General features: G+C 38.6%; 2 protein-coding genes across 3 annotated transcripts; one reads left to right on the top strand and one right to left on the bottom strand.

Annotated features, from left to right (window-relative positions):
• Window positions 1-1,586: 1,586 nt before the first annotated feature.
• LOC110789306 (uncharacterized) lies at window positions 1,587-2,477 on the bottom strand. Its single transcript, XM_021994273.2, has 2 exons — window positions 2,290-2,477; window positions 1,587-1,790 (listed from the first exon to the last, which is right to left on the bottom strand). Exons 1-2 carry the CDS (start codon window positions 2,371-2,373, stop codon window positions 1,665-1,667), a joined length of 210 nt encoding a protein of 69 aa, XP_021849965.1. The 5' UTR covers window positions 2,374-2,477; the 3' UTR covers window positions 1,587-1,664.
• Window positions 2,478-5,255: 2,778 nt separating this feature from the next.
• On the top strand, window positions 5,256-21,302 carry LOC110792883 (E3 ubiquitin-protein ligase UPL2). Of its 2 annotated transcripts, none has more exons than XM_021997733.2 (17): window positions 5,256-5,416; window positions 5,557-5,695; window positions 6,628-6,723; window positions 6,808-7,014; window positions 7,132-13,687; window positions 13,780-14,858; window positions 14,940-15,242; window positions 15,328-15,532; window positions 15,920-16,188; window positions 16,291-16,589; window positions 16,867-17,986; window positions 18,067-18,213; window positions 18,388-18,468; window positions 18,932-19,157; window positions 19,253-19,392; window positions 20,429-20,535; window positions 20,950-21,302. In XM_021997733.2, exons 2-17 carry the CDS (start codon window positions 5,600-5,602, stop codon window positions 21,050-21,052), a joined length of 11,034 nt encoding a protein of 3,677 aa, XP_021853425.2. In that variant the 5' UTR covers window positions 5,256-5,416; window positions 5,557-5,599; the 3' UTR covers window positions 21,053-21,302. The 2 variants fall into 2 exon arrangements, with proteins under 2 accessions (XP_021853425.2, XP_021853483.2); XM_021997791.2 differs by having other exon boundaries at window positions 5,259-5,416; window positions 5,598-5,695.
• The last annotated feature ends 92 nt before the right edge of the window (window positions 21,303-21,394 follow it).

Below are 21,394 nucleotides of genomic sequence, written 5' to 3'. Positions count from 1 at the left end.
GACCGTAAATTTCCACTATTATATACATCAAAATGTTACATGTAAGATCTTGTTAGATTGGTCTCGTTATTAACTTTCAGAATATCAACTTTTTATAATTTTTTCACATATGAATTTGGATATATTAGTAGTTAAATATTGCATTGGAGTCCGTGCAAATAGTAACTGTAAAGAACTTTTTGAAACGGAGGTAGTATGTAATAGGACTATATGTATATAACTCTAACAATTCATGTGTATGTAATAGGACTATATGTATATATGTCTAACAATTCATGTTTATAGAATATGACTATATGTATATATCTCATTAGTGTAGAAAGATGAGTATGATTCTTGCCATGAATTTTAAATTGTTTTTTTTTTGTGTAATTTTGCAATAAAAACTAGTGTAATACTCCGATAGTTCGATTAACCCTTAACCCTTACTAATTAATCAATAGATTTATCTCTAAATCGCACATCAATAAATCATATACGGCACAATCGCTTATACATTGCAATTTAAAACCAATGATGTTTCTTAGAACTCCAAATAAACAACTTGTACCAAATGAGCAATGGAAATTGCCTCGTCCAATACTACTACAATAGACTATTGGAATACTAATTCGAGTTTTAAAATGTTTTCACGATCAAACACTATACGTCCATATCCTATGTGTCTCGATATTTATATCACACGTGTGACATGTGTCATTTCATATATACGGAGTAGTACTATTATAGTACCTTTAGTTATTATTATTTTTTTAAAAATGGTATACAAGCCAAACATTAATATCAATTCATTTATTTTTCATTTCTTGTGAAAATGAAAGTGACATGTAAATGTTGCATAATTTGTGAGACAAAGATTCGTGCTCACATAAACGTACCAAATGAACAAAATTGAACATGGTCGTAAACTTGTACCTTAGTATACTTAATAGTACGTACGGAGTACTCAATTACTTCCTTCGTCACGGAATACTCGCATCTTTTTATTAGACACGCTTGTCAATGCGCAACTTTGACCACCAATATATTTAACTACATATTATTAAACTTATAAACCATTAATATTTTGAATTATATATATAAAATGAAGCCAACAATATACTTCATTATATACGGAGTACTAACTTTGTTTTTATATACTAGAAATAAGATAGGGTCAAAGTAAAATGCATGTGAATAACGCAAAAGTTCAAAACGGTACGAGTATTCCAATACGGAAGAAGTATATATCACATTTGAAACTAGACCTGATCAAGACGAGACCGGCCCGACCCGCTCAAAATCTTTGCGGGTTTGGCAGAATTTTCTGGTCGATTTTCGGACCCCGCCCAAAAAAAATTATTTTTTTGGGCGGGTTCGGGAAACACAAAAATACATTTTTTTTTTTTTTGTTATAAATTTGGCCCGACCCAAAAATGGACCGGAAAACCCGGTATCTAGGCCCGAAATAACGGGTTTGGGCACAAATTTTTGACTCAAATCTTGGCCCGCACAGACATACCGGGCTGTTTTATGCCCAGGCCCGGCCCGAACCCAACCCGGCCTGCCGTTTGACCAGGTCTATTTGTAACTCAATTAGATACGAGTACAAAATAATACTTCAGAGTAATATAATTAATTTGCAAATTCGAATCTTAGACTATCGTACAAGTAGGTGTACAGTTTTAGTTGGAATTATGAATGTGCATTTTCTTCTCATCTGCGTCATCTGCCGCTTCCACTTGCATCTTAGCCGTTTGTAAATCAGCTGTTGTTGCTTCCTTCTCGTTTCTTGCCATTAATCTTTTACCCTGCACACATACAAAACCCACACAGTATAATATAAAAAGTTAATCAAAACATATCAGAAGTGAGTACCAACGAAATGAATAAAAGTAGAGCTTATCCATGGCCCGACCCGCTGGCCCACTCAAAAATTAGCGGGTTTTGGGCAGCATACTTAGGCCTACTTTATGGGCCCCACCCGTTTTTTTTACAATTTTAGCCGGTTTCGAAAGGCCGTAAAATTACCCTTTTAGTTATAAATTTGTTTCCCCTAAAGTGGACGGAAAGCCTTCTATTTTTGGCTAAAATAGCGGGTTTTGGACACAAAAATCAGCCCGAAGCTTGGCCCACCCCGGTATAACGGGAAGATTTTTAACGCCTCGACCTGATCCCGAACCGCTTTTTGACCAGGTCCAGATAAAAATTATCACGGTGTACAATAAATCTATTGCGCCCTAGTATGCAAAAGAAAATAAGCCAGTTCATAACCAAAAAATAAAATAAAAAATGAGATATGTAATGTACCTGGCCAACAACAAAGGCTTTGCAATAGCCAAAACATTCTTGGAGGGACACATAGAAGGAGAGGCAACTACTTTTCACACTCATATTACAAAGATCGATCTAGTAATTTCCAAATTTATGTTTGTTGATCTTTCTTCCTACTTCTCCTTCTTATTATACTTGGGTTGGTTTAAAGTTTTGAGTCATTTGGGCTAGTTGTTTGCCACGTGTTATTTCATTATAACCTACGTGGCAAGTCCACAATTATATGCCTTTTTTTTATGTGCCCCTACATTCTTATAGTTGTCCCATGTTATGCCAACGTTTTTTTGTCCTATGGCAATCTCACAAAGTAAGGTTAACTTTTGGGTCTAGGCCCACGATGGGAAGTGATTGAGGTGACCCGTTTTAAAAACGATAGTATAATACAAGACTCAGTGACGGATCTTAAACAGTTTTACGAGGACGGATCTTAAATAATTTTGCGAGGGATGTTAGTTAAAAAATTGAGTAATATATTATGAAATTTATACAATTATACACAAATTTTAGGGAGTTATAACTAAAAATATACTATGGAATTTTCTGTCCAAGGGGTCGGGCCTGCCCACCAAGGCAAAGGGAAGATCTGCCATTGATGATACTCCCTGTGTCCCTTTTTGTTTGCTACATTTAACTTTTCATAGACTATAATAAGGGGCTTAAAATGTAGAAAATATCTCAAATTCTACAATCTACATGCATACAAAATTTAAAAAGCAAGTGATACTTTAAAAATATACATTGATTTGAATCTAATAATATCTCATATGACTATATTATTTCTAATAGATTAATGAGAATTTGTGGTTAAAGTTAAAATTTTGTCGTTGCGGCTTGTGGTGACTCATTTTTATTTTTTTGAAAAAATATGATGACGTGGATGTTATGTATGGAATGTTTTGTTAAAGAAGTGTATTGTGGATTTTGATAATCTTTTAGCATTATGGTAGGAAATCGTTCATGAATAAAGTCAAAATTGAGAATCTGATCTAACTATACCAGTTTGTTCTAAACCTTTCCATAAACTTTGAGGGTATGGAATTCACTTTTCATAAGCTCGTAAATTTTCAACTTCTGACTGAATTATTTTTGGATAAATACTTTTGTAGGTCTTTATACAATCCTAAATTTATAACGTTGGTAATAAATTAATAATACACAATTAGAAAATTAAGCCGACAACACATGAACAAAGGGAAGTTACAAGCAAGAGAGGAAATACGAAGTACTATGTACAATGTATTATCTTTTGATATTATGCGTAGCTTTTTAATAGTTCAAGACCGTTAATTTACCAATTTGATATTTGGTTCGATACTTTAGGAATGTTATAGTAAAGGCGCATAAAATCTATATTCGTTAAAAACCTACCAAATAATTTTTGTATATTTAACTTTGTAATCTACTTAACAAGGTTTCACTATATGTTTTTGTTTTTATATTTTTTCCATGCAGCTACGCATGGCACAATCATATAGAAGAAAATGGTGGCCTATTGAAATGTTCAATAACCAAGTGTGTCTTGGCCTAGTGGAAAGGATTCCACCTTCCAACCAAAAGGTTGGGGGTTCAATCCCCACTAGAGGCACTTTGAGGGAGGGTTCCGCTTATCACTCCTTCCATTCTCAAATTATCTAGCCTGCTAACCCGGGCTGGTTGACCCGTGCGGGGTTCCGACTCGGTAGGGCTATTCATCTTACCTTGCAAAAAAAAATAAAAAAAATGAAATGTTCAATAGTTTACGTAACCTATGAGCTTACATAAATATACATAGCCATATAGGTTTATATGTTAGTCAATCTTGCAAGTCCGTATATCGCTCTTTCTAGATCCATTTATCGATGACCTTATTAAGTAATGTTAGGGTATATCTTGACAATTATAGAATAGTTTCAAAATACTTTTCATGGAAATATTCATATAGGCACAACCTTCATAGAACTTCGGTGTGATGATTGACTTATTAGACATAAACGGTGAGTAAAAGCATGACTCCATTGGTGAGGGGTGTTTTCATGAATTCAATCCCCAGTCTAGCTGCTTGCTCCAAAACATAATTTTTACACCTTAAGAGAAATCATTGGCATCATTACTTTTGCTTCACCTGAATACCGGAGAAAACAATACATGAAAAAGGTAATCAAATAAACTCTCTCACTAACGTGATTCCAACGGCAGGGGGGTGAGAAAGAGAGTAAATACGAAGTACAATGCATTCCATTTCAATACCGTCTTTTGTACCTTTTCCCTTATTAATTCAATATCATTAATTTACTAGTTTGATACGTTAGGAATGTTAAAATGAAAGCGCACAAAATCCATAATTGGTTAGCAACTACACTAGGAGGTTTTTCTCATATGTTTTTTTTTTGCACATAATTTTCATTCATCAACACACTGTACACTCAAAATTTAACTTTTTGCTCAGTTGGGAATCTCCTTGTACCATAGACGTACATCCGAAAACTTTTTAGTAATTACAATAAGCGTCAATGTCTAAGTTACAATGTGTTGAGATCAACATAGACAAACCTCCATACATTCATCAGGTCAATAACTCAAATTACTTCGACAGTTTCACTTCAACTCTTCAAATCGTTATCCATCTAGTCATCTACTTAGATCAATATACAATAGATATATATACTTAGATCAATATACAATAGTAAGAATTTACGCAAAATCATACTACAATCGAGTCACATGTAAATCTTCAAATCTTCCACCTAGAAAACAAACAAACATAACTTCATGACGTGACTTCGAAAAACCCTAAAAGTCATTAATTAAAATCGAGTCACCTCACCAAACCCTATTCTTTTTTTATTTTCTTTCCATTTTGGATTTAACTCCTCCAATAAATACCAAATTCTCATTCATTTTTCCCATAGTAAATACAATACAATTCAAATAAAATAATTAAAAGAAAAAGAAAGAGAAAAAGAAAAAGGAAGAAACTAAAACACCAGTTTTCTTTTTCTCATTTCTCCAAATTTTGCTTTGGGGTTCCGCCTCTTCTCATTCTCCCCTCTTTCTCTCTCCTGTATAGTCGAAAAACCAAAGAAAAGTGTCGGATGTGTATGCATCTTCTTCGTCAAAATCTCTGGTACTTTGACTCTTTATCTCACTCTCTTATTTATTGATTTTTGTTAATTTTTTAGGGTTTTTTTTTTTGGATTCTTTTGATGGTAAATTTGTGAACTCTTGATTGTGATTTATTGTTGAATTCTTTGGTGGTATATGTAGATTATAGAGAAATTAATCCAGAAAGGTTGAGATTTCTCCAGAAATGGCTACGTTAAGATCGAGCTTGCCGTCGCGGCTTCGGCAGCTCTTCTCTAATGAAGGATCCTTTGGTCCTTCTCTTCAAATTGATTCTGAGACGGTCAGTGTTTTTGGTTCTATTTTTATTTTTATTTGTGTTTTTAATTTTTTGATTTGTATTTCGGACTAGGGTTTTTCGGCATTGATTGTTGATTTAGGGTTTCTTTGGGGGTGTTGTAGGGGAGGGGATTTTGTATTTGTTCGTGTTTTAGGGTTTATTCTAGAGTTAATTGTAGTATTTTTTTGTGGATTAGGTTTTGTTATATTAGCTGATTAATCAGTACTTTAATGGAGGTTTTGAATCAAGTTTGAAACCTTTAGTGGGTTCTTGTTCGACTTTGTTGTTAAATTTATTGCTTTATGCCATTCTTGTACGAAGATACATGCTTTAAATGTTGAATTAGCATTCAAAAGACAGGAAACATCGTTCTACTGGTGTCTTCAAAGTCTAGTAATCTGTGCAAATAAAAATTGGTGCCGTAATTGAGTATCCCCACAAGATAGCTATACAAATGTGCATATCGTGCAAATTAAAATTGGTGCCCGAATTGAGTACTGAAACAAGATAGCTATACTAATGTGTATTGTATTCGACATTATTATAATCATAAAACGTACTGGTGTAATAGTTGTCTATATCAGATTATTGAAACTAGATCAGATTATTGAAACTAGATCAGATTTTAGATGTGTGTATGACCGCAGCTCTCTTCTTCTGCAAAGGTTTTATCTTAGTTTTACTTACGTGAAATCGGTATGATCAATGCCAGATATCAGCTCTCTTCTTCTGCGTGCCATAGTTATATTAAGGGATTGTCAGGATTTGTATTGTGGATCATTTGCGCTGATTGCCTAGGTCTCTAGACAGAGATTTTTTACCAATTATGACTGATACTGTGACGTGTCCATTTTGTAGTCGGACGTTTCATTTAGTCAAATGAATCTGATAGTGAGTGGGCTGTTTTGGTTTAATGTTTTTTTCCTTTTGTGCAGCCTCCTAAAATCAAAGCATTTATTGACAAGGTAATTCAGAGTCCACTACAAGACCTGGCAATTCCGCTGTCTGGTTTTCGTTGGGAGTACAACAAGGTGATTTTCTTGATATTATGTGAATGGATTTTTTCACGTCTGTGTTCCATGCACACATCAACTTACCTTCTCCTGTCTGTTTAGGGGAATTTTCATCATTGGAGGCCACTGTTTCATCATTTTGATACATACTTCAAGGCCTATATAACTCAAAGGAATGACCTCCTCCTCTCCGATGCTATAACTGAAGACGAGGCTCCATTTCCAAAGCATGCAGTTTTGCAGATCTTGAGGGTGATGCAAATCATTCTTGAGAACTGTCACAACAAGGGTTCATTCGATGGTCTAGAGGTACTTTGAGGCTTAGAGTAAATATGTTATTTATCAGCAGTCTTCTGTCTCAGTCGAGCATATGGAGATGACTCTGTCCCAACTGATCATGTTTACTTCTAATGTTTTTCTGAACAGCATTTCAAGTTCTTGCTCGCCTCAACAGACCCCGAACTTCTTTTGGCCACGTTAGAGACTCTTTCTTCTCTTGTGAAAATACCTCCCTCAAAGTTGCATGTAAGTGGAAAGATGATTGGACTTGGCTCTATTAATAGTTGCCTATTGTCTTTAGCTCAGGGATGGGGGAGCAAGGAAGAGGGCCTGGGTTTGTATTCATGTGTTGTGGCAAATGAGAAGAGTCAAGAAGAGGGATTATCTTTGTTTCCCTCAGATGTACAGGACAAAGATGAAAAGTCTCAAACTCGTCTAGGCTCCACCCTGTACTTTGAATTGCATGGGGTTAGTCCCCAAAGAAGCGGTGAAAGCAGTAGTGATGTAAAGTCTTCTAGTTCAACCATGATACATATGCCAGATCTGCATTTACGAAAGGAGGATGATCTTTTGCTTCTTAAGCAATGCATTGAGCAGTATAATATACCAATCGAGCAGAGATTCTCGCTGCTTACAAGAATCAGATATGCTCATGCCTTCCGTTCTCTTAGATCAGGCAGATTGTATAGTAGAATTTGTCTTCTTGCCTATATTGTGCTTGTGCAGTCTAACGATGCGAATGATGAGCTTGTGTCCTTTTTTGCAAATGAGCCTGAATATACCAATGAGTTAATCAAGATAGTTCGTTCTGAGGAAGTTATTTCTGGAACTGTCAGAACACTTGCTATGCTTGCATTGGGAGCTCAATTGGCTGCGTATTCGTCATCCCATGATCGAGCCAGGATGCTGAGTGGTTCAAGCATTAATTTTGCTGGTGGTAACCGATTGATTCTTCTGAATGTACTTCAAAAGGCAATTTTATCACTGAAGAATTCTAATGATCCGTCATCTCTTGCTTTTATTGAGGCACTTCTGCAATTCTATTTGCTTCATGTCATATCTACTTCAAGTTCAGGAAGCATCATTCGTGGCTCAGGAATGGTTCCAACGTTTTTACCTCTTCTGGAGGATTCTGATCCTACACATATGCACCTTGTATGTTATGCTGTCAAAACACTTCAGAAGCTTATGGATTACAGTAATGCAGCTGTTACCCTTTTGAAAGATTCGGGAGGGGTTGAACTTTTAGCCCAGAGACTGCATATAGAGGTTCAGAGAGTTATTGGTACAGCAGGTTCAGATGGTACATGGATGGTTTTGGGCGAGGGTTCAAGCTCTTCCGAGGATCATGTGTACGGTCAGAAGAGGCTCATTAGGGCTTTGTTGAAGGCTCTTGGATCAGCAACCTACGCTCCTACAAACACTTCCAGCTCCCAGAGTTCTCATGATAGTACTTTGCCATCCACTTTGGCTTTGATATTTAGTAATGTTGGGAAGTTTGGAGGTGACATTTATTGCTCTGCTGTTACTGTTATGAGCGAAATTCTCCATAAAGACCCTACTTGTTTCCCTATTTTACATGAAATGGGTCTTCCAGATGCATTTTTATCTTCAGTTGTTGCTGGCGTACTTCCTTCTTCGAAAGCTCTCACTTGTGTGCCTAGTGGCTTGGGTGCCATTTGCCTTAATACCAAAGGTCTGGAGGCAGTAAAAGACTCTTCTGCATTGCGTTTCCTTCTTGAAATTTTCACAAGCAAGAAATATGTTGTGGCTATGAATGAAGCAATTGTTCCTTTGGCAAATGGCGTGGAAGAGCTGCTGCGTCATGTGTCCTCACTCAGAAACACTGGGGTTGATATTGTTATTGAGATTATCAACAAAATTTCATCTTTAGGGGAGGGAAGTTCGTCAGGGTCATCCGAGAAGGTCAATGAGAGTAATTCTATGGAAATGGATTCTGGAGAGAAAGGAAGTGGAGGCGAAAGCTCTTCCAGTACAGTCACTCCGTCTGATTCAGCTGGGGAGGATATTACAGACGAGCATTTCATTAACTTGAGCGTATTTCATGTAATGGTGTTGATTCACAGGACAATGGAGAATTCAGAAACTTGTAGGTTGTTTGTTGAGAAGTCTGGTATTGATGCTTTATTGAAGCTTTTGCTCCGACCTAGTATTGCCCAATCCTCCGAGGGAATGGCTATTGCTTTGCACAGCACTATGGTTTTCAAGGGGTTTACTCAGCATCACTCTTCTCCACTAGCTCGTGCTTTCTGTTCATTTTTGAGGGATCATTTAAAGAAAGCTTTGACTGGATTTAGTCTGGTTGCAGGGTCATTTTTGTTGGATTCTAAGACTAAACTTGACCATGGGGTTTTCTCTTCATTATTTCTTGTAGAATTTCTTCTGTTTCTTGCTGCTGCAAAAGAAACTAGGTGGATATCTGCATTGCTTACGGAATTTGGTGGTGATAACAAGGATGTATTAGAGGATATTGGGAGAGTGCATCGTGAAACATTATGGCAGATTGCACTTCTTGAGGATGCTAAAGTTGAAGTACAAGAAGGTGCAGGTTCTGTTTCTGCATCAGAATCACAGCAGGTATCTAGTTCTGCTGGGCCTGAGGAACAGAGAGTCACATCTTTTAGGCAATTGCTTGATCCACTGTTCAGAAGAAGGATGTCAGGGTGGAGCGTAGAGTCCCAGTTTTTTGATCTTATAAATCTGTATAGAGATCTTGGCCGTGCAGGTGGTATTCAGAGAAGTACTTCTGATAGTTCAAACCTTCGTCTGGGAAGCAGCCAGCAGTCACGTGAATCAGCTGGTTCAGATACTGATATTGCTCTTAGAAAGGAAGAGGACAAGCAGAAAATTTATTATTCATCTTGTTGCGACATGGTCAGATCACTCGCGTTACACATTATGCATCTGCTTCAAGAGTTGGGCAAGTCAATGCTGCAGCCGTCTAGGCGGCGTGATGATGCCATTAATATTTCACCTTCTTCTAAAGCTGTAGTTTCTACCTTTGCTTCCATCTGCTTGGGACACATGAACTTTGAGGGACATATGAGTCCTTCTGGATCTGAGGCATCAGTATCCAGCAAGTGCCGCTACTTTGGCAAGGTTGTGGATTTCATCGATGGTATCTTAATGGACAGGCATGATTCTTGTAATCCTGTGCTATTAAATTGCTTGTATGGGCAAGGTGTTGTTCAGTCAGTGTTGACTACGTTTGAAGCTACGAGCCAATTGTTGTTCACTGTTCCTGCATCACCTATGGAGACTGATGATGGAAACCTGAAACATGAGAAAAAGGAAGAGTCTGAACACTTATGGCTCTATGGACCTCTTGCTAGCTACGGCAAGCTAATGGATCACTTGGTGACCTCATCATATATACTGTCTCCCTTTACAAAACACTTGCTTGTGCAGCCTTTAGCTAATAGCAATGTTCCATTTCCCCAAGATGCTGAGACATTTGTGAAGGTTCTACAGTCTATGGTCCTGAAGGTTGTGCTTCCAGTGTGGACCCACCCACAGTTTGTTGATTGCAGCTACGAATTTATTACTTCAATTATCTCTATTATTCGGCATATTTATTCTGGAGTTGAAGTGAAAAATGTCAGTAGCAATAGTAGCAGCAGTAGATTAACAGGTCCACCTCCAAATGAAGCAGCTATCACAACAATAGTAGATATGGGATTTACAAGGGCCAGGGCCGAAGAAGCTCTGAGGCAAGTTGGAGCCAACAGTGTTGAGTTGGCAATGGAGTGGCTGTTCAGTCATCAAGAGGAAGTCCAAGAAGATGATGAGCTTGCTCGTGCACTTGCTATGTCTCTTGGAAACCCAGGGTCAGAATCAAAAGAAGATGCTGCAAAAGAAAGCAGTCAGCAATTTGAAGAGGAGATGGCACAACTTCCACCAATTGATGAACTATTGTTGACTTGTGTAAAGCTTTTACAATCAAAGGATTCTCTTGCATTTCCAGTCCGAGACTTGCTCATGACAATGTGCTCCCAGAACGATGGTCAATACAGACCTAATGTTATTTCCTTTATTATTGAACAGATAAAGCGTTGTAACTCTGTAACTGATCGTGGTAATAGCCCTATGTTGTCTGCATTGTTTCACGTTCTTGCTTTGATTCTTCATGAAGATGCCGTGTCCCGAGAAACTTGTCTAAAAAATGGCTTGGTAGAGCTCGTCTCTGATGTATTGTGGCAATGGGATGCTGGGTCATCTGGTGGGACAGATACACTTGTTCCGAAATGGGTAACAGCTGCCTTTCTTGCTATTGATCGCTTGTTACAAGTTGATCAGAAGCTGAATCCCGAGGTTATTGAATTGTTGAAGAGAAACACTGAAAGCAGCCAGCAGAAATCAGTTGTTATTAATGAAGATAATCAAAACAAGCCGCTGGAACCATCACAACAGCGTGTTGATTTTGACCAGCAGAAGAGGCTTGTTGAGGTTGCTTGTAATTGTATCAGGAAGCAACTGCCCTCAGATACGATGCATGCTGTTCTCCAGCTATGTGCGACACTTACCCGAACCCATTCTGTTGCTGTTACTTTTCTTGATGCTGGGGGTCTACCTTTGCTTCTCAATCTACCGACGAGCAGTCTTTTCTCTGGGTTTGACAATATTGCATCTACTATCATCCGTCATATTCTTGAAGATCCACAGACTCTTCAGCAGGCAATGGAGTCTGAGATCCGTCACAATATTGTTACTACAACAAACAGACAAACGAGTGGAAGGCTTACCGTCCGCAACTTTTTGGTAAATTTGACATCTGTTATATCTAGAGACCCAGTAGTGTTCATGCGCGCTGCTCAGTCTGTTTGTCAAGTTGAGATGGTAGGTGACAGGCCGTATATTGTCTTGTTAAAAGATCGTGAGAAAGATAAATCTAAGGACAAGGAGAAAGAAAAGGAAAAAACATCTGAGAAGGAGAAACCATTGGGTCCTGATACAAAGTCTGCTCCTGGTGGTCTTTCACCTATGGTGTTGGGAGGTGGGCAAGGGAAGCTTCAGGAGTCCAAGAGTTTTAAGGCTCACAAGAAACCTCCTCAAAGCTTCATCAATGTGATTGAACTTCTCCTGGATAAAGTGGTAATGTTTGAACCCCCTGTAAAAGATGATTCCTTGCCTGGAGCTTCGGGTACACAGTCAACAACTAGCATGGACATTGATGTAGCTGCTAGTAAAGGAAAAGGAAAGGCTCTTGCGAGTGAATCTGAAGAAAATGAAGCTCAAAACCAGGATGTTTCTGCTTCACTGGCCAAAATTGTATTTATCTTGAAGCTTCTGACAGAGATTCTTGTCACATATGCTGCTTCTGTTCATGTCTTACTGCGGAAGGATGTTGAACTGAGTAGCTGCAGGAGTTTGGTACAGCGAGGCCCTTCTGGATGCAGCACTGGTGGATTATTTTGCCATATTCTGCACAAATTTGTCCCCTCTTCTAAAAGACCCAAAAAAGAAAAAAAATTAGATGGTGACTGGAAACACAAGCTGGCAACCAGGGCTGGTCAATTTTTGGTAGCTGCTTGTGTTCGTTCTGCTGAGTCCAGGAAGAGAATTTTCACAGAGATCAATTCAGTTTTCAGTTACTTTGTTGAAATGTCTGAGGGTTTCGTTTCACCAGGCAATGAAATTTTGGCGTTTGTTGAACTTCTAAATGATGTACTAGGTGCGCGATCCCCAACTGGTTCCAATATCTCTTCAGAAGCTTCTGCTACTTTCATTGATGTTGGTCTAGTTAGATCACTGACTAGAACCCTACAAGTGCTGGACCTTGACGTTGGTGACTCATTAAGTGTTGTTACTGGACTCATCAAAGCATTAGAATTGGTAACCAAGGAACATATTCATTCTGCTGATGCACATGCAGGAAAGAATGGAAACTCTGCCAAGCCTTCTGATATTAATTTGCTCGAGAGAATTGACAATAGTAGTGAGGGTGTGCAAGCTATGGAAGCTGCTTCTCAAGAGAATGATAACTCTGTCACTGATGCCCGAGGCGATTCTTTTAGTGTTGGGCATATGTATGGTGGCTCTGAGGCAATAACAGATGATATGGAGCATGATCAAGATCTTGGTGGAGGTTTTGCTCCGAATGAAGAAGATTACATGCATGACACACCTGAGGATGGAAGGGGTCTTGAGAATGGGATTGACAGTGTGGGGATCAGATTTGAAATTCAACCAGATGGGCAAGAAAACCTAGACGACGATGATGATGATGAGATGTCTGGAGATGATGCAGATGATGGAGATGATGATGAAGACGACGAGGATGAAGATGAGCAAAATGATTTAGAAGAAGATGAAGATCACCATCTACCCCATCCAGATACTGACCAGGACGACCAGGAGATGGATGAAGATGAGTTTGACGAAGAAGTACTGGAGGAAGAGGATGAGGATGATGAGGATGATGAAGAAGGACTCATACTCCGGCTGGAGGAAGGTATCAATGGGATTAATGTGCTTGATCACATAGAAGTTTTTGGTAGAGATCACAGTTTTGCTAATGAAACTCTGCAAGTGATGCCCGTTGAGCTGTTTGGCTCTAGGCGCCAAGGGCGTTCTACGTCCATATACAACCTTCTTGGGAGAAGTGATAACACTGTGCCGTCTCAACATCCACTCCTCGTTGAGTCACATCCCTCATCAACTTTGGCAACTTCTAGAGCTTCAGGTAGATTTGTTTTGTATTTGATATTCTTCGTATTTGGTTGTGTTTCATACTGTAATTATTGTATCAGATCTTTAACACGTTTTTATTTTCAGAAAATACAAGTGATTTACTATTTTCTGATAGAAATTTGGAAACTGCTTCATCCCGACTGGACACTATATTTCGTTCTGCGCGAAATGGACGACAGAGTCATAGATTTAACATGTGGCTTGATGATAATGAGCCAGGTGGTGGTTCAAGTTCGTCTGCCATTCCCCAAGGCTTAGAGGAGTTACTGGTGTCACAGCTGAGGAGGCCAGACACTGAGAAACCTTCTGATCAGAACAAGACCGGTGTTGACCCTGAGGGTAAGGTTGACGCTGGTGAACTGCTACCATCAGACACGAGTATGAGAGTAGACACTCCAGTTGAGAGTAATGCAAATAACCAACCATCTTCTGCAACTATAGACAGCTCTAATCCTGAAAATAGATTGGGGTCAACCCTGCCTCTTCAAGGACATAATGTGTCAGGTACTGAGTCTTTGTCTGTTGATATGCAATTTGAGCATAATGAAGCTGTTCGAGATGTTGAGGCAGTGAGCCAAGAAAGTGGTGGAAGTGGGGCAACTCTGGGAGAAAGTCTTCGTAGCTTAGATGTTGAAATTGGGAGCGCTGATGGTCATGATGATGGACCAGACAGGCAAGGCTCTGCTGACAGAATGCCTTTAGGTGAGTCACTTGGAAGTCGGACAAGGAGAAACACTGTTTCATTTGGGTCGACTACCCCAGTTGGTGTCAGGGATACATCACTTCATAGTTTAAGTGAAGTTGCAGAAAACCCTAGTCAGGAGGCTGAAGAAGGTGTTCCAGTGGGTGGGCAGCAAATGGTGGGGGATGGTGATTCTAGTTCAATTGATCCTACTTTCCTTGATGCTCTTCCAGATGAGTTGCGAGCTGAAGTTCTGTCCGCTCAGCAAGGTCAAGGAACCCAGCCTGCGAATGCTGAGCAGCAGAACTCTGCAGATATTGATCCTGAATTCCTTGCAGCACTTCCCCCGGATATTCGAGCAGAAGTTCTTGCGCAGCAGCAGGCACAGAGGATTCATCAATCCCAAGAGCTGGAGGGGCAACCTGTAGAGATGGATACTGTGTCAATAATTGCTACCTTCCCTTCAGAACTTAGAGAAGAGGTTAACTATCAGTTGTCTTTAAAAGCATTTTTAGTGTTGATTGTCATGTTTTCATCTTAACAAATTCACCATATCTGCTAGGTTCTTTTAACATCATCTGATGCTGTGCTGGCAAATCTTACTCCTGCTCTTGTTGCCGAGGCAAACATGTTGCGTGAAAGGTTTGCACATCGTTATCACAGTCGCACACTTTTTGGTATGTACCCAAGAGGCCGAAGAGGCGAGTCTTCTAGAAGAGGTGAAGGATCAGGCCTGGACAGAGCTGTTGGAACTGTTGCTTCTTCACGCCGCTCTGTTGGAGCTAAACTACTCGAAGCTGATGGTGCTCCCTTAGTTGATACCGATGCTCTGAAGGGCATGATTCGGTTAATACGTGTTGTTCAGGTGTGTAACGTTGTGTTGATGATTGCTGAATTTATTGATTTGTTGGTTTTCTTCTGGAACTATTCTAATGCATTTTGCTTTGCAGCAAGTCTACAAAGGTTCTTTTCAGAGACTTCTTTTGAATCTGTGTGCACATATCGAGACCAGGACTGCATTAGTCAAAATTTTGATGGAGATGCTGATGCTTGATGAGCATAAGCAGGGAAATCAGCAAAATGATGCGGAACCGTCATATCGGCTTTTTGCTTGCCAAAGCCATGTAATGTATTCTCGTCCTCAGTTCATTGACGGTAAGACTTCTTTGTTTATCTATTAATGAACTTAGTTTTATAAATGGAGCATTGCTTGGTTCTGTTTCTTGTTGTGCATCTCATCCTAAGTGATGGAGCATGGAGCTCTGAATTTTAGACACCATTTGTCGATATTCCTTCTCTTTTTCTTGTCTGTCTTTATTTGGATTTGTCAGCCATTATGATATTCCCTTAAGCTGTTAGCTTTACTGCATAAATTAAACCAATGCTTGTTTAGAAACTTAAATCTGTAGACACTTCTAATTTCCTGTTTGGCGTGACTGAAGATACACTCATGCCTCTTTTGTTCTAAACTAGTTCCACATTTGGAAATGCCTAATTTAAATAAATAAATTATAATAGTATGTTTTTCTATCTGGTATTTAGGAGTTCCTCCTTTGGTTTCTCGGCGAGTTCTTGAAACTCTTACCTATCTGGCACGAAATCATCCTTATGTTGCCAAGATCCTGCTCGAGCTCAGACTGCCGCATCAGTCTCATTCTGTGTCTGATAAAGCAGATAACATGCGTGGTAAAGCGTTGATGGTTGTTGAAAATGAAAATGCTGAGGCAAATGACGAGTTTCATCCTGTTGCACTGTTATTGGGTCTTTTGAATCAACCTCTTTATTTAAGGAGCAATGCACACCTAGAACAGGTGAGGATATTGCGTTGACAGCACATCTGTTTCTATAATATATTCTCATGTATTTCTTTTGCGTTTCCCTTGTTTAATTGTGATGTTTTCTTTTGATGCCAGCTTTTAAGTCTACTGGATGTTATAATTGACAATGCTGGAAGCAAGTCTAGTTCAATTAAACCTGGATTACCTACTCCAGAGCAGCAATCTGGCTCTTCTGAGGCACCTACGACAGATGCTGAGATGCAAACTACTGATTCAGGTGCAGCTTCTTCTGAAGCCAATGCAGGTTCTAAAGTCGATGAATCTATTGTACCGTCAGTATCTGGTTCAAGTGAGGCATATGATGCTAAGACCGTGTTGCTTAGCCTTCCACAAGCTGATCTCAGGCTATTATGTTCTTTACTCGCAACAGAAGGGTATAATTTCCGTTTATCTTCAATTTTTTAATATACATTATTTGCTCCATTTTTTATGGAATAAATTAGAATTATTGTGTCACTTGGCTGCACGTAGTTGCTCTATGAAACTGTTAGGTGTACAAGTTTTCTAGTAAATTGGAGTTTGGAGAATGTTCAGAGCATTTCTTGTTCCTACAACATCTCTGACTTGTTTGCCTGTTCTTTGCTCTGCATATCCACTGAGCTCATCCAAGTGTCCTTTTCCTTTTAAATATTAACACGTAGTTTCTTTCAGTTTGTCAGATAATGCTTATGCACTAGCTGCTGACGTCCTGAAGAAGTTGGTGGCCTTTACCCCACCTCATTGTCATCTATTCATCACTGAGTTGGCAAACTCAGTGCAAAAACTAAGTCAGTCTGCTATGGAAGAGTTGCATTCCTTTGGGGAGGCTGAAGGAGCTCTCTTACATTCTACTTCTTCTGATGGAGCAGCGATACTGAGAGTGTTACAGGCTCTTAGCTCTCTTGTTTCCTCTGTGAACGAGAAGCAAGAAGATCAGCCGAATGTTGCTGGAAAGGATCGAAATGTTGCCCTTTCTCTTGTTAGGGATATCAATACTGTTCTGGAACCGTTATGGCTGGAGCTGAGCAGTTGTATAGGCAGAATAGAGGTGTATTCTGATTCTGGCCTTGAACTCCCTTCTACATCTTTAGTTGTCAAATCAAAGCCTTCTACTGCAAGCCCACCTCTTCCTGCTGGCAGCCAAAATGTCCTACCCTATATCGAGTCTTTCTTTGTGACATGTGAGAAAATTTACCCTGGACAGCCTGGTACAAGTCAGGATTTCACTGTTGCAGCTGTTCCAGAAGTAGATGATGCAAGTACTTCTGCCAGCAAGCAGCAGACATTAGGGCCCGTCTCAAGTGTTGACGAGAAGCGTGTTGCTTTTGTGAAGTTCACTGAGAAGCATCGGAAACTACTGAATGCTTTTATTCGGCAGAACCCTGGGCTGCTTGAAAAGTCCTTTTCCTTGATGATAAAGGTTCCTCGTTTCATTGATTTTGATAACAAACGTGCTCACTTCAGATCAAAGATAAAGCATCAACATGACCATCATCATAGCCCTTTGAGGATTTCAGTGAGAAGAGCATACATTCTTGAAGATTCATACAATCAACTGCGCATGAGGTCTACCCAAGAGTTGAAGGGGAGGTTGACTGTGCATTTTCAGGGAGAAGAAGGTATTGATGCTGGAGGGCTTACTAGGGAATGGTATCAATCATTGTCCCGTGTTATCTTTGATAAAGGTGCATTGTTGTTCACTACCGTGGGCAATGATTCTACCTTTCAGCCCAACCCAAATTCTGTGTATCAAACTGAGCATCTCTCGTACTTCAAGTTCGTCGGGCGAGTTGTAAGTATTATAATTTCTTCATCGTTGCAAATTTTAGTCCTATAATTTGTACTTCTTCTCATCTACATGAAACATTACAGGTTGGCAAAGCACTTTTCGATGGCCAGCTTTTGGATGTTCACTTCACTCGCTCATTTTACAAGCATATCCTTGGTGTAAAAGTTACTTATCATGACATAGAAGCCATTGATCCAGATTACTACAAGAATCTTAAATGGATGCTTGAGGTATGAATCTTATTATGGTTAACTGGCATGTGTTTTTTTTAAAAGTTCTCTGTTGCTTTTCCCTTCGTATTTCTTTTTACCTTTTTGGATGATTCCCTTTTCCTATTTTACTTTTTTGGGGGAGGAAGGGTGATTTAAGATGTGTCCTTTCTTACCATTTCTATATTTCTGCAGCATGATATAAGCGAAGTGCTAGATCTTACTTTCAGCATCGATGCTGATGAGGAGAAGCTGATATTATATGAAAGGACACAGGTACTAATCTTCTTTATTTCCTACATGTACATCTTTTTGTTTTTTTTGGTAAGCAAGTAAGAATTTTATAGCAATCCAAACACCCATTTACAACCAAGAGTTAACTGGCCACACACCATCTAGGATGGACGCTGAAAACAGCCAGAGAACAAAAGAACCGCAAGGCTAACAAGCCTAAGAACCAAACTTAATGCAACAAAAAACCAGGAAAAATCTTTTAGTTACATATGCTTTCAAACCAAGTTTTATCCTAAGCACTTAATCCTAGAATTTACAACTGTAATTCTATATCTAATATCCCTCTTTACATTTTTTACAAAATTATCTACACCCTTCAAATATTGATCCCAAAAAACAGTATTCCTGTTTTCCATAGCTGGTAAATCGCAGCTATGAACATGTACATTTTTCCCCCCTCAAGTAATAAGCTTTCTTAACGTTTAGATTTTGCTGGAAAATACAGGTGACGGATTATGAGTTAATTCCTGGTGGACGAAACATAAAAGTCACAGAGGAGAATAAACATCAATATGTTGATTTAGTTGCGGAGCACAGATTGACGACTGCAATTCGACCTCAAATTAATGCTTTCTTGGAAGGCTTCAATGAGTTGATTGCTCGAGAACTCATATCCATTTTTAATGATAAAGAACTTGAATTATTAATAAGTGGTCTTCCTGATATTGATTGTAAGTACTGCCATCTTTTACCGGAAGAAATATCCTCTTTAGTATTTAGTATCTTTCTTTTTGGTCTCTGACACTCCAAATTTGATGTGTTGCAGTGGAGGATATGAGAGCCAATACCGAATACTCTGGTTACAGTCCTGCATCTCCAGTTATCCAATGGTTCTGGGAGGTTGTCCAGGGATTTAGCAAGGAAGATAAGGCACGCCTACTGCAGTTCGTTACAGGCACTTCAAAGGTAATATTTCTTTATAAATATAAGGAATATTCAACAACAAAGGTCTCAACTATGGGCCACCTTCTCTAAAAAGTCCGACCTTTTAATTAATTCATAAAAATCCCAACTATAATGTATTGTTTCTATAAACAGACCCTTGTGACTTGAAACCTGCTAAACTGGTGAAAACATTTATCTTTTACTTTTTTCTCTTCTCCATCATTTTCCATCTTCAACTGTAATCACACCCATGCTGACAATTTCCACCCAACGATAAATCTTTTCTCTTCACTTCTTCTAGCAAATCAGACCATGGTAATAACATTTCATGGTTCATGTTCTGTGTATTGGTCTTATTGATTATGTAGCTGTTTTCCTTAGAATATTATTTCATCTTAGGATTTTGGAAATTCGAAGCTGAAATATGATCTATGTATGGAATTAACCATATCATACAATTAGTTTCTCATGGTAGTAAGTATAAACTATAGAATGGAATAAATGGTTGCCGTTATACCGCTACTTCCTGGATTCCAATATTTGTGACTAGTTCCTCTTATCAAATGTTTGGAGACTATAGAATGGAAGCTTGTAGGCTTCTCCCCGGTTCGGTATTTGGGGCCAAATGTTGGTGGTGCACCCTGGCGATGGGTTTTTGGAGACAGAAGAAAAGGAGAAAGAAAAGATCGATAATAGTTTTTTTTTTTAATAATAGTTTGAAGGACCAATAAAAACTTGCCATGTGTTATCTTTACCCATCGTAGTAGGTTGGTTACCGGTAAGGACCAAACACATGAAATGAGGCAAATACTTAGGATTGCTATGAGTTATTAGTTATTCGAAAGGTTAGACCTTATAGAGAAGGTTGCTCATAGTTAGGACCTTTGTTAATTTTTCCTAAATATAATTACATAATTAATATTGCCTGTTTAGTTAGATTACACCTAGCTCCTAGGGGGTGATCCCTTTTGTTATTTCATTAAACCATGTATTGTTCACAATTGTTTGCGGTCTGATCCCGCTTTTTTTCTTTTTCTTTTTCCAATTGTTCTTGCAGGTGCCTCTTGAAGGTTTCAGTGCCCTTCAAGGCATTTCAGGCGCACAAAAATTCCAAATTCACAAAGCATATGGCAGTCAGGACCATTTACCGTCTGCGCACACATGGTAATATTTCTCCAAGACAATTGTGTTCTCTTTTGTCCAATTCTATGATGTGCTCAATTGGGTAGAGTCGTTTTGCATTTTTAATCCTTCAAAAAGCACATTTTTATTGTTTAAGAACATAAATTTTCTTTTAAAAGCACATTTTTATTTGAAAAAGAACTCTTCACTTTAAAAGAATATATTGTTAAGTATAGCACGATCACTCAAATAAAAAGAATTTCTTTGAAAAAATGTATGTGCTTTTAAACTTTAAAAACGTAAAAATGTGCTTCTGCATAGATGTGCTTTTAAATTGAAAATGTAGTTTTAAACCTTTTTTTTTCCCTCCTTTTTTTGACCTGGTTGTATGTAGAGTTGCATATAATCGGATCTGTATGGATTCAACTCTAACCCTATTATTTGAATCTCAAACAGCTTCAACCAGTTGGATCTACCCGAGTATCCTTCAAAAGAACATCTGCAAGAGAGGTTACTGCTCGCGATTCATGAAGCTAGCGAGGGATTCGGATTTGGTTAAGAACCGCAGTTTATGGTGGGTTTGGGTAGTAGGAATGAGAGTTACTGTAGATAACAAATTGTTTCCTTAGTTATTATCATTGAGTTGTAATTGGGAGGGCAAGTTGGAATATATCGACTTTTGAGTTAGTAAATTGTTAATATAATGTACAGTTCTATTTATTTGTCCACCTTTAATTGATACTACTTGGCAGTTTTTGGTCTTGCCAATATGCATTTAGTCTGAAGCGCATGGTTACATCTTTCTCTTATTTGCCAATTTCTTAAACATATAAAGTTGCATCCTTTACTAACTTTTGCATGTTTAAACCAAAATCTTTATACAATGTTTGTTATTGTTTGT

This window comes from Spinacia oleracea, chromosome 2 (genome assembly GCF_020520425.1).
Source record: "Spinacia oleracea cultivar Varoflay chromosome 2, BTI_SOV_V1, whole genome shotgun sequence".
In the NCBI taxonomy this organism is placed as follows: Eukaryota; Viridiplantae; Streptophyta; class Magnoliopsida; order Caryophyllales; family Amaranthaceae; genus Spinacia; species Spinacia oleracea.
This window is presented reverse-complemented; position numbering and strand designations above follow the sequence as displayed.

What these genes read in the sequence shown, in the direction of transcription:
- LOC110789306 (XM_021994273.2), bottom strand. Translation starts at nt 2,373, where the DNA reads ATGAGTGTGAAAAGTAGTTGCCTCTCCTTCTATGTGTCCCTCCAAGAA. An exon ending in AAGCCTTTGTTGTTGGCCAG is followed by an intron (nt 1,791 to 2,289) that starts GTACATTACATA and finishes GTATGTGTGCAG; the next exon opens with GGTAAAAGATTAATGGCAAG.
- LOC110792883 (XM_021997733.2), top strand. Translation starts at nt 5,600, where the DNA reads ATGGCTACGTTAAGATCGAGCTTGCCGTCGCGGCTTCGGCAGCTCTTC. An exon ending in TCAAGTTCGTCGGGCGAGTT is followed by an intron (nt 17,987 to 18,066) that starts GTAAGTATTATA and finishes GAAACATTACAG; the next exon opens with GTTGGCAAAGCACTTTTCGA. An exon ending in TCGTTACAGGCACTTCAAAG is followed by an intron (nt 19,393 to 20,428) that starts GTAATATTTCTT and finishes TTGTTCTTGCAG; the next exon opens with GTGCCTCTTGAAGGTTTCAG.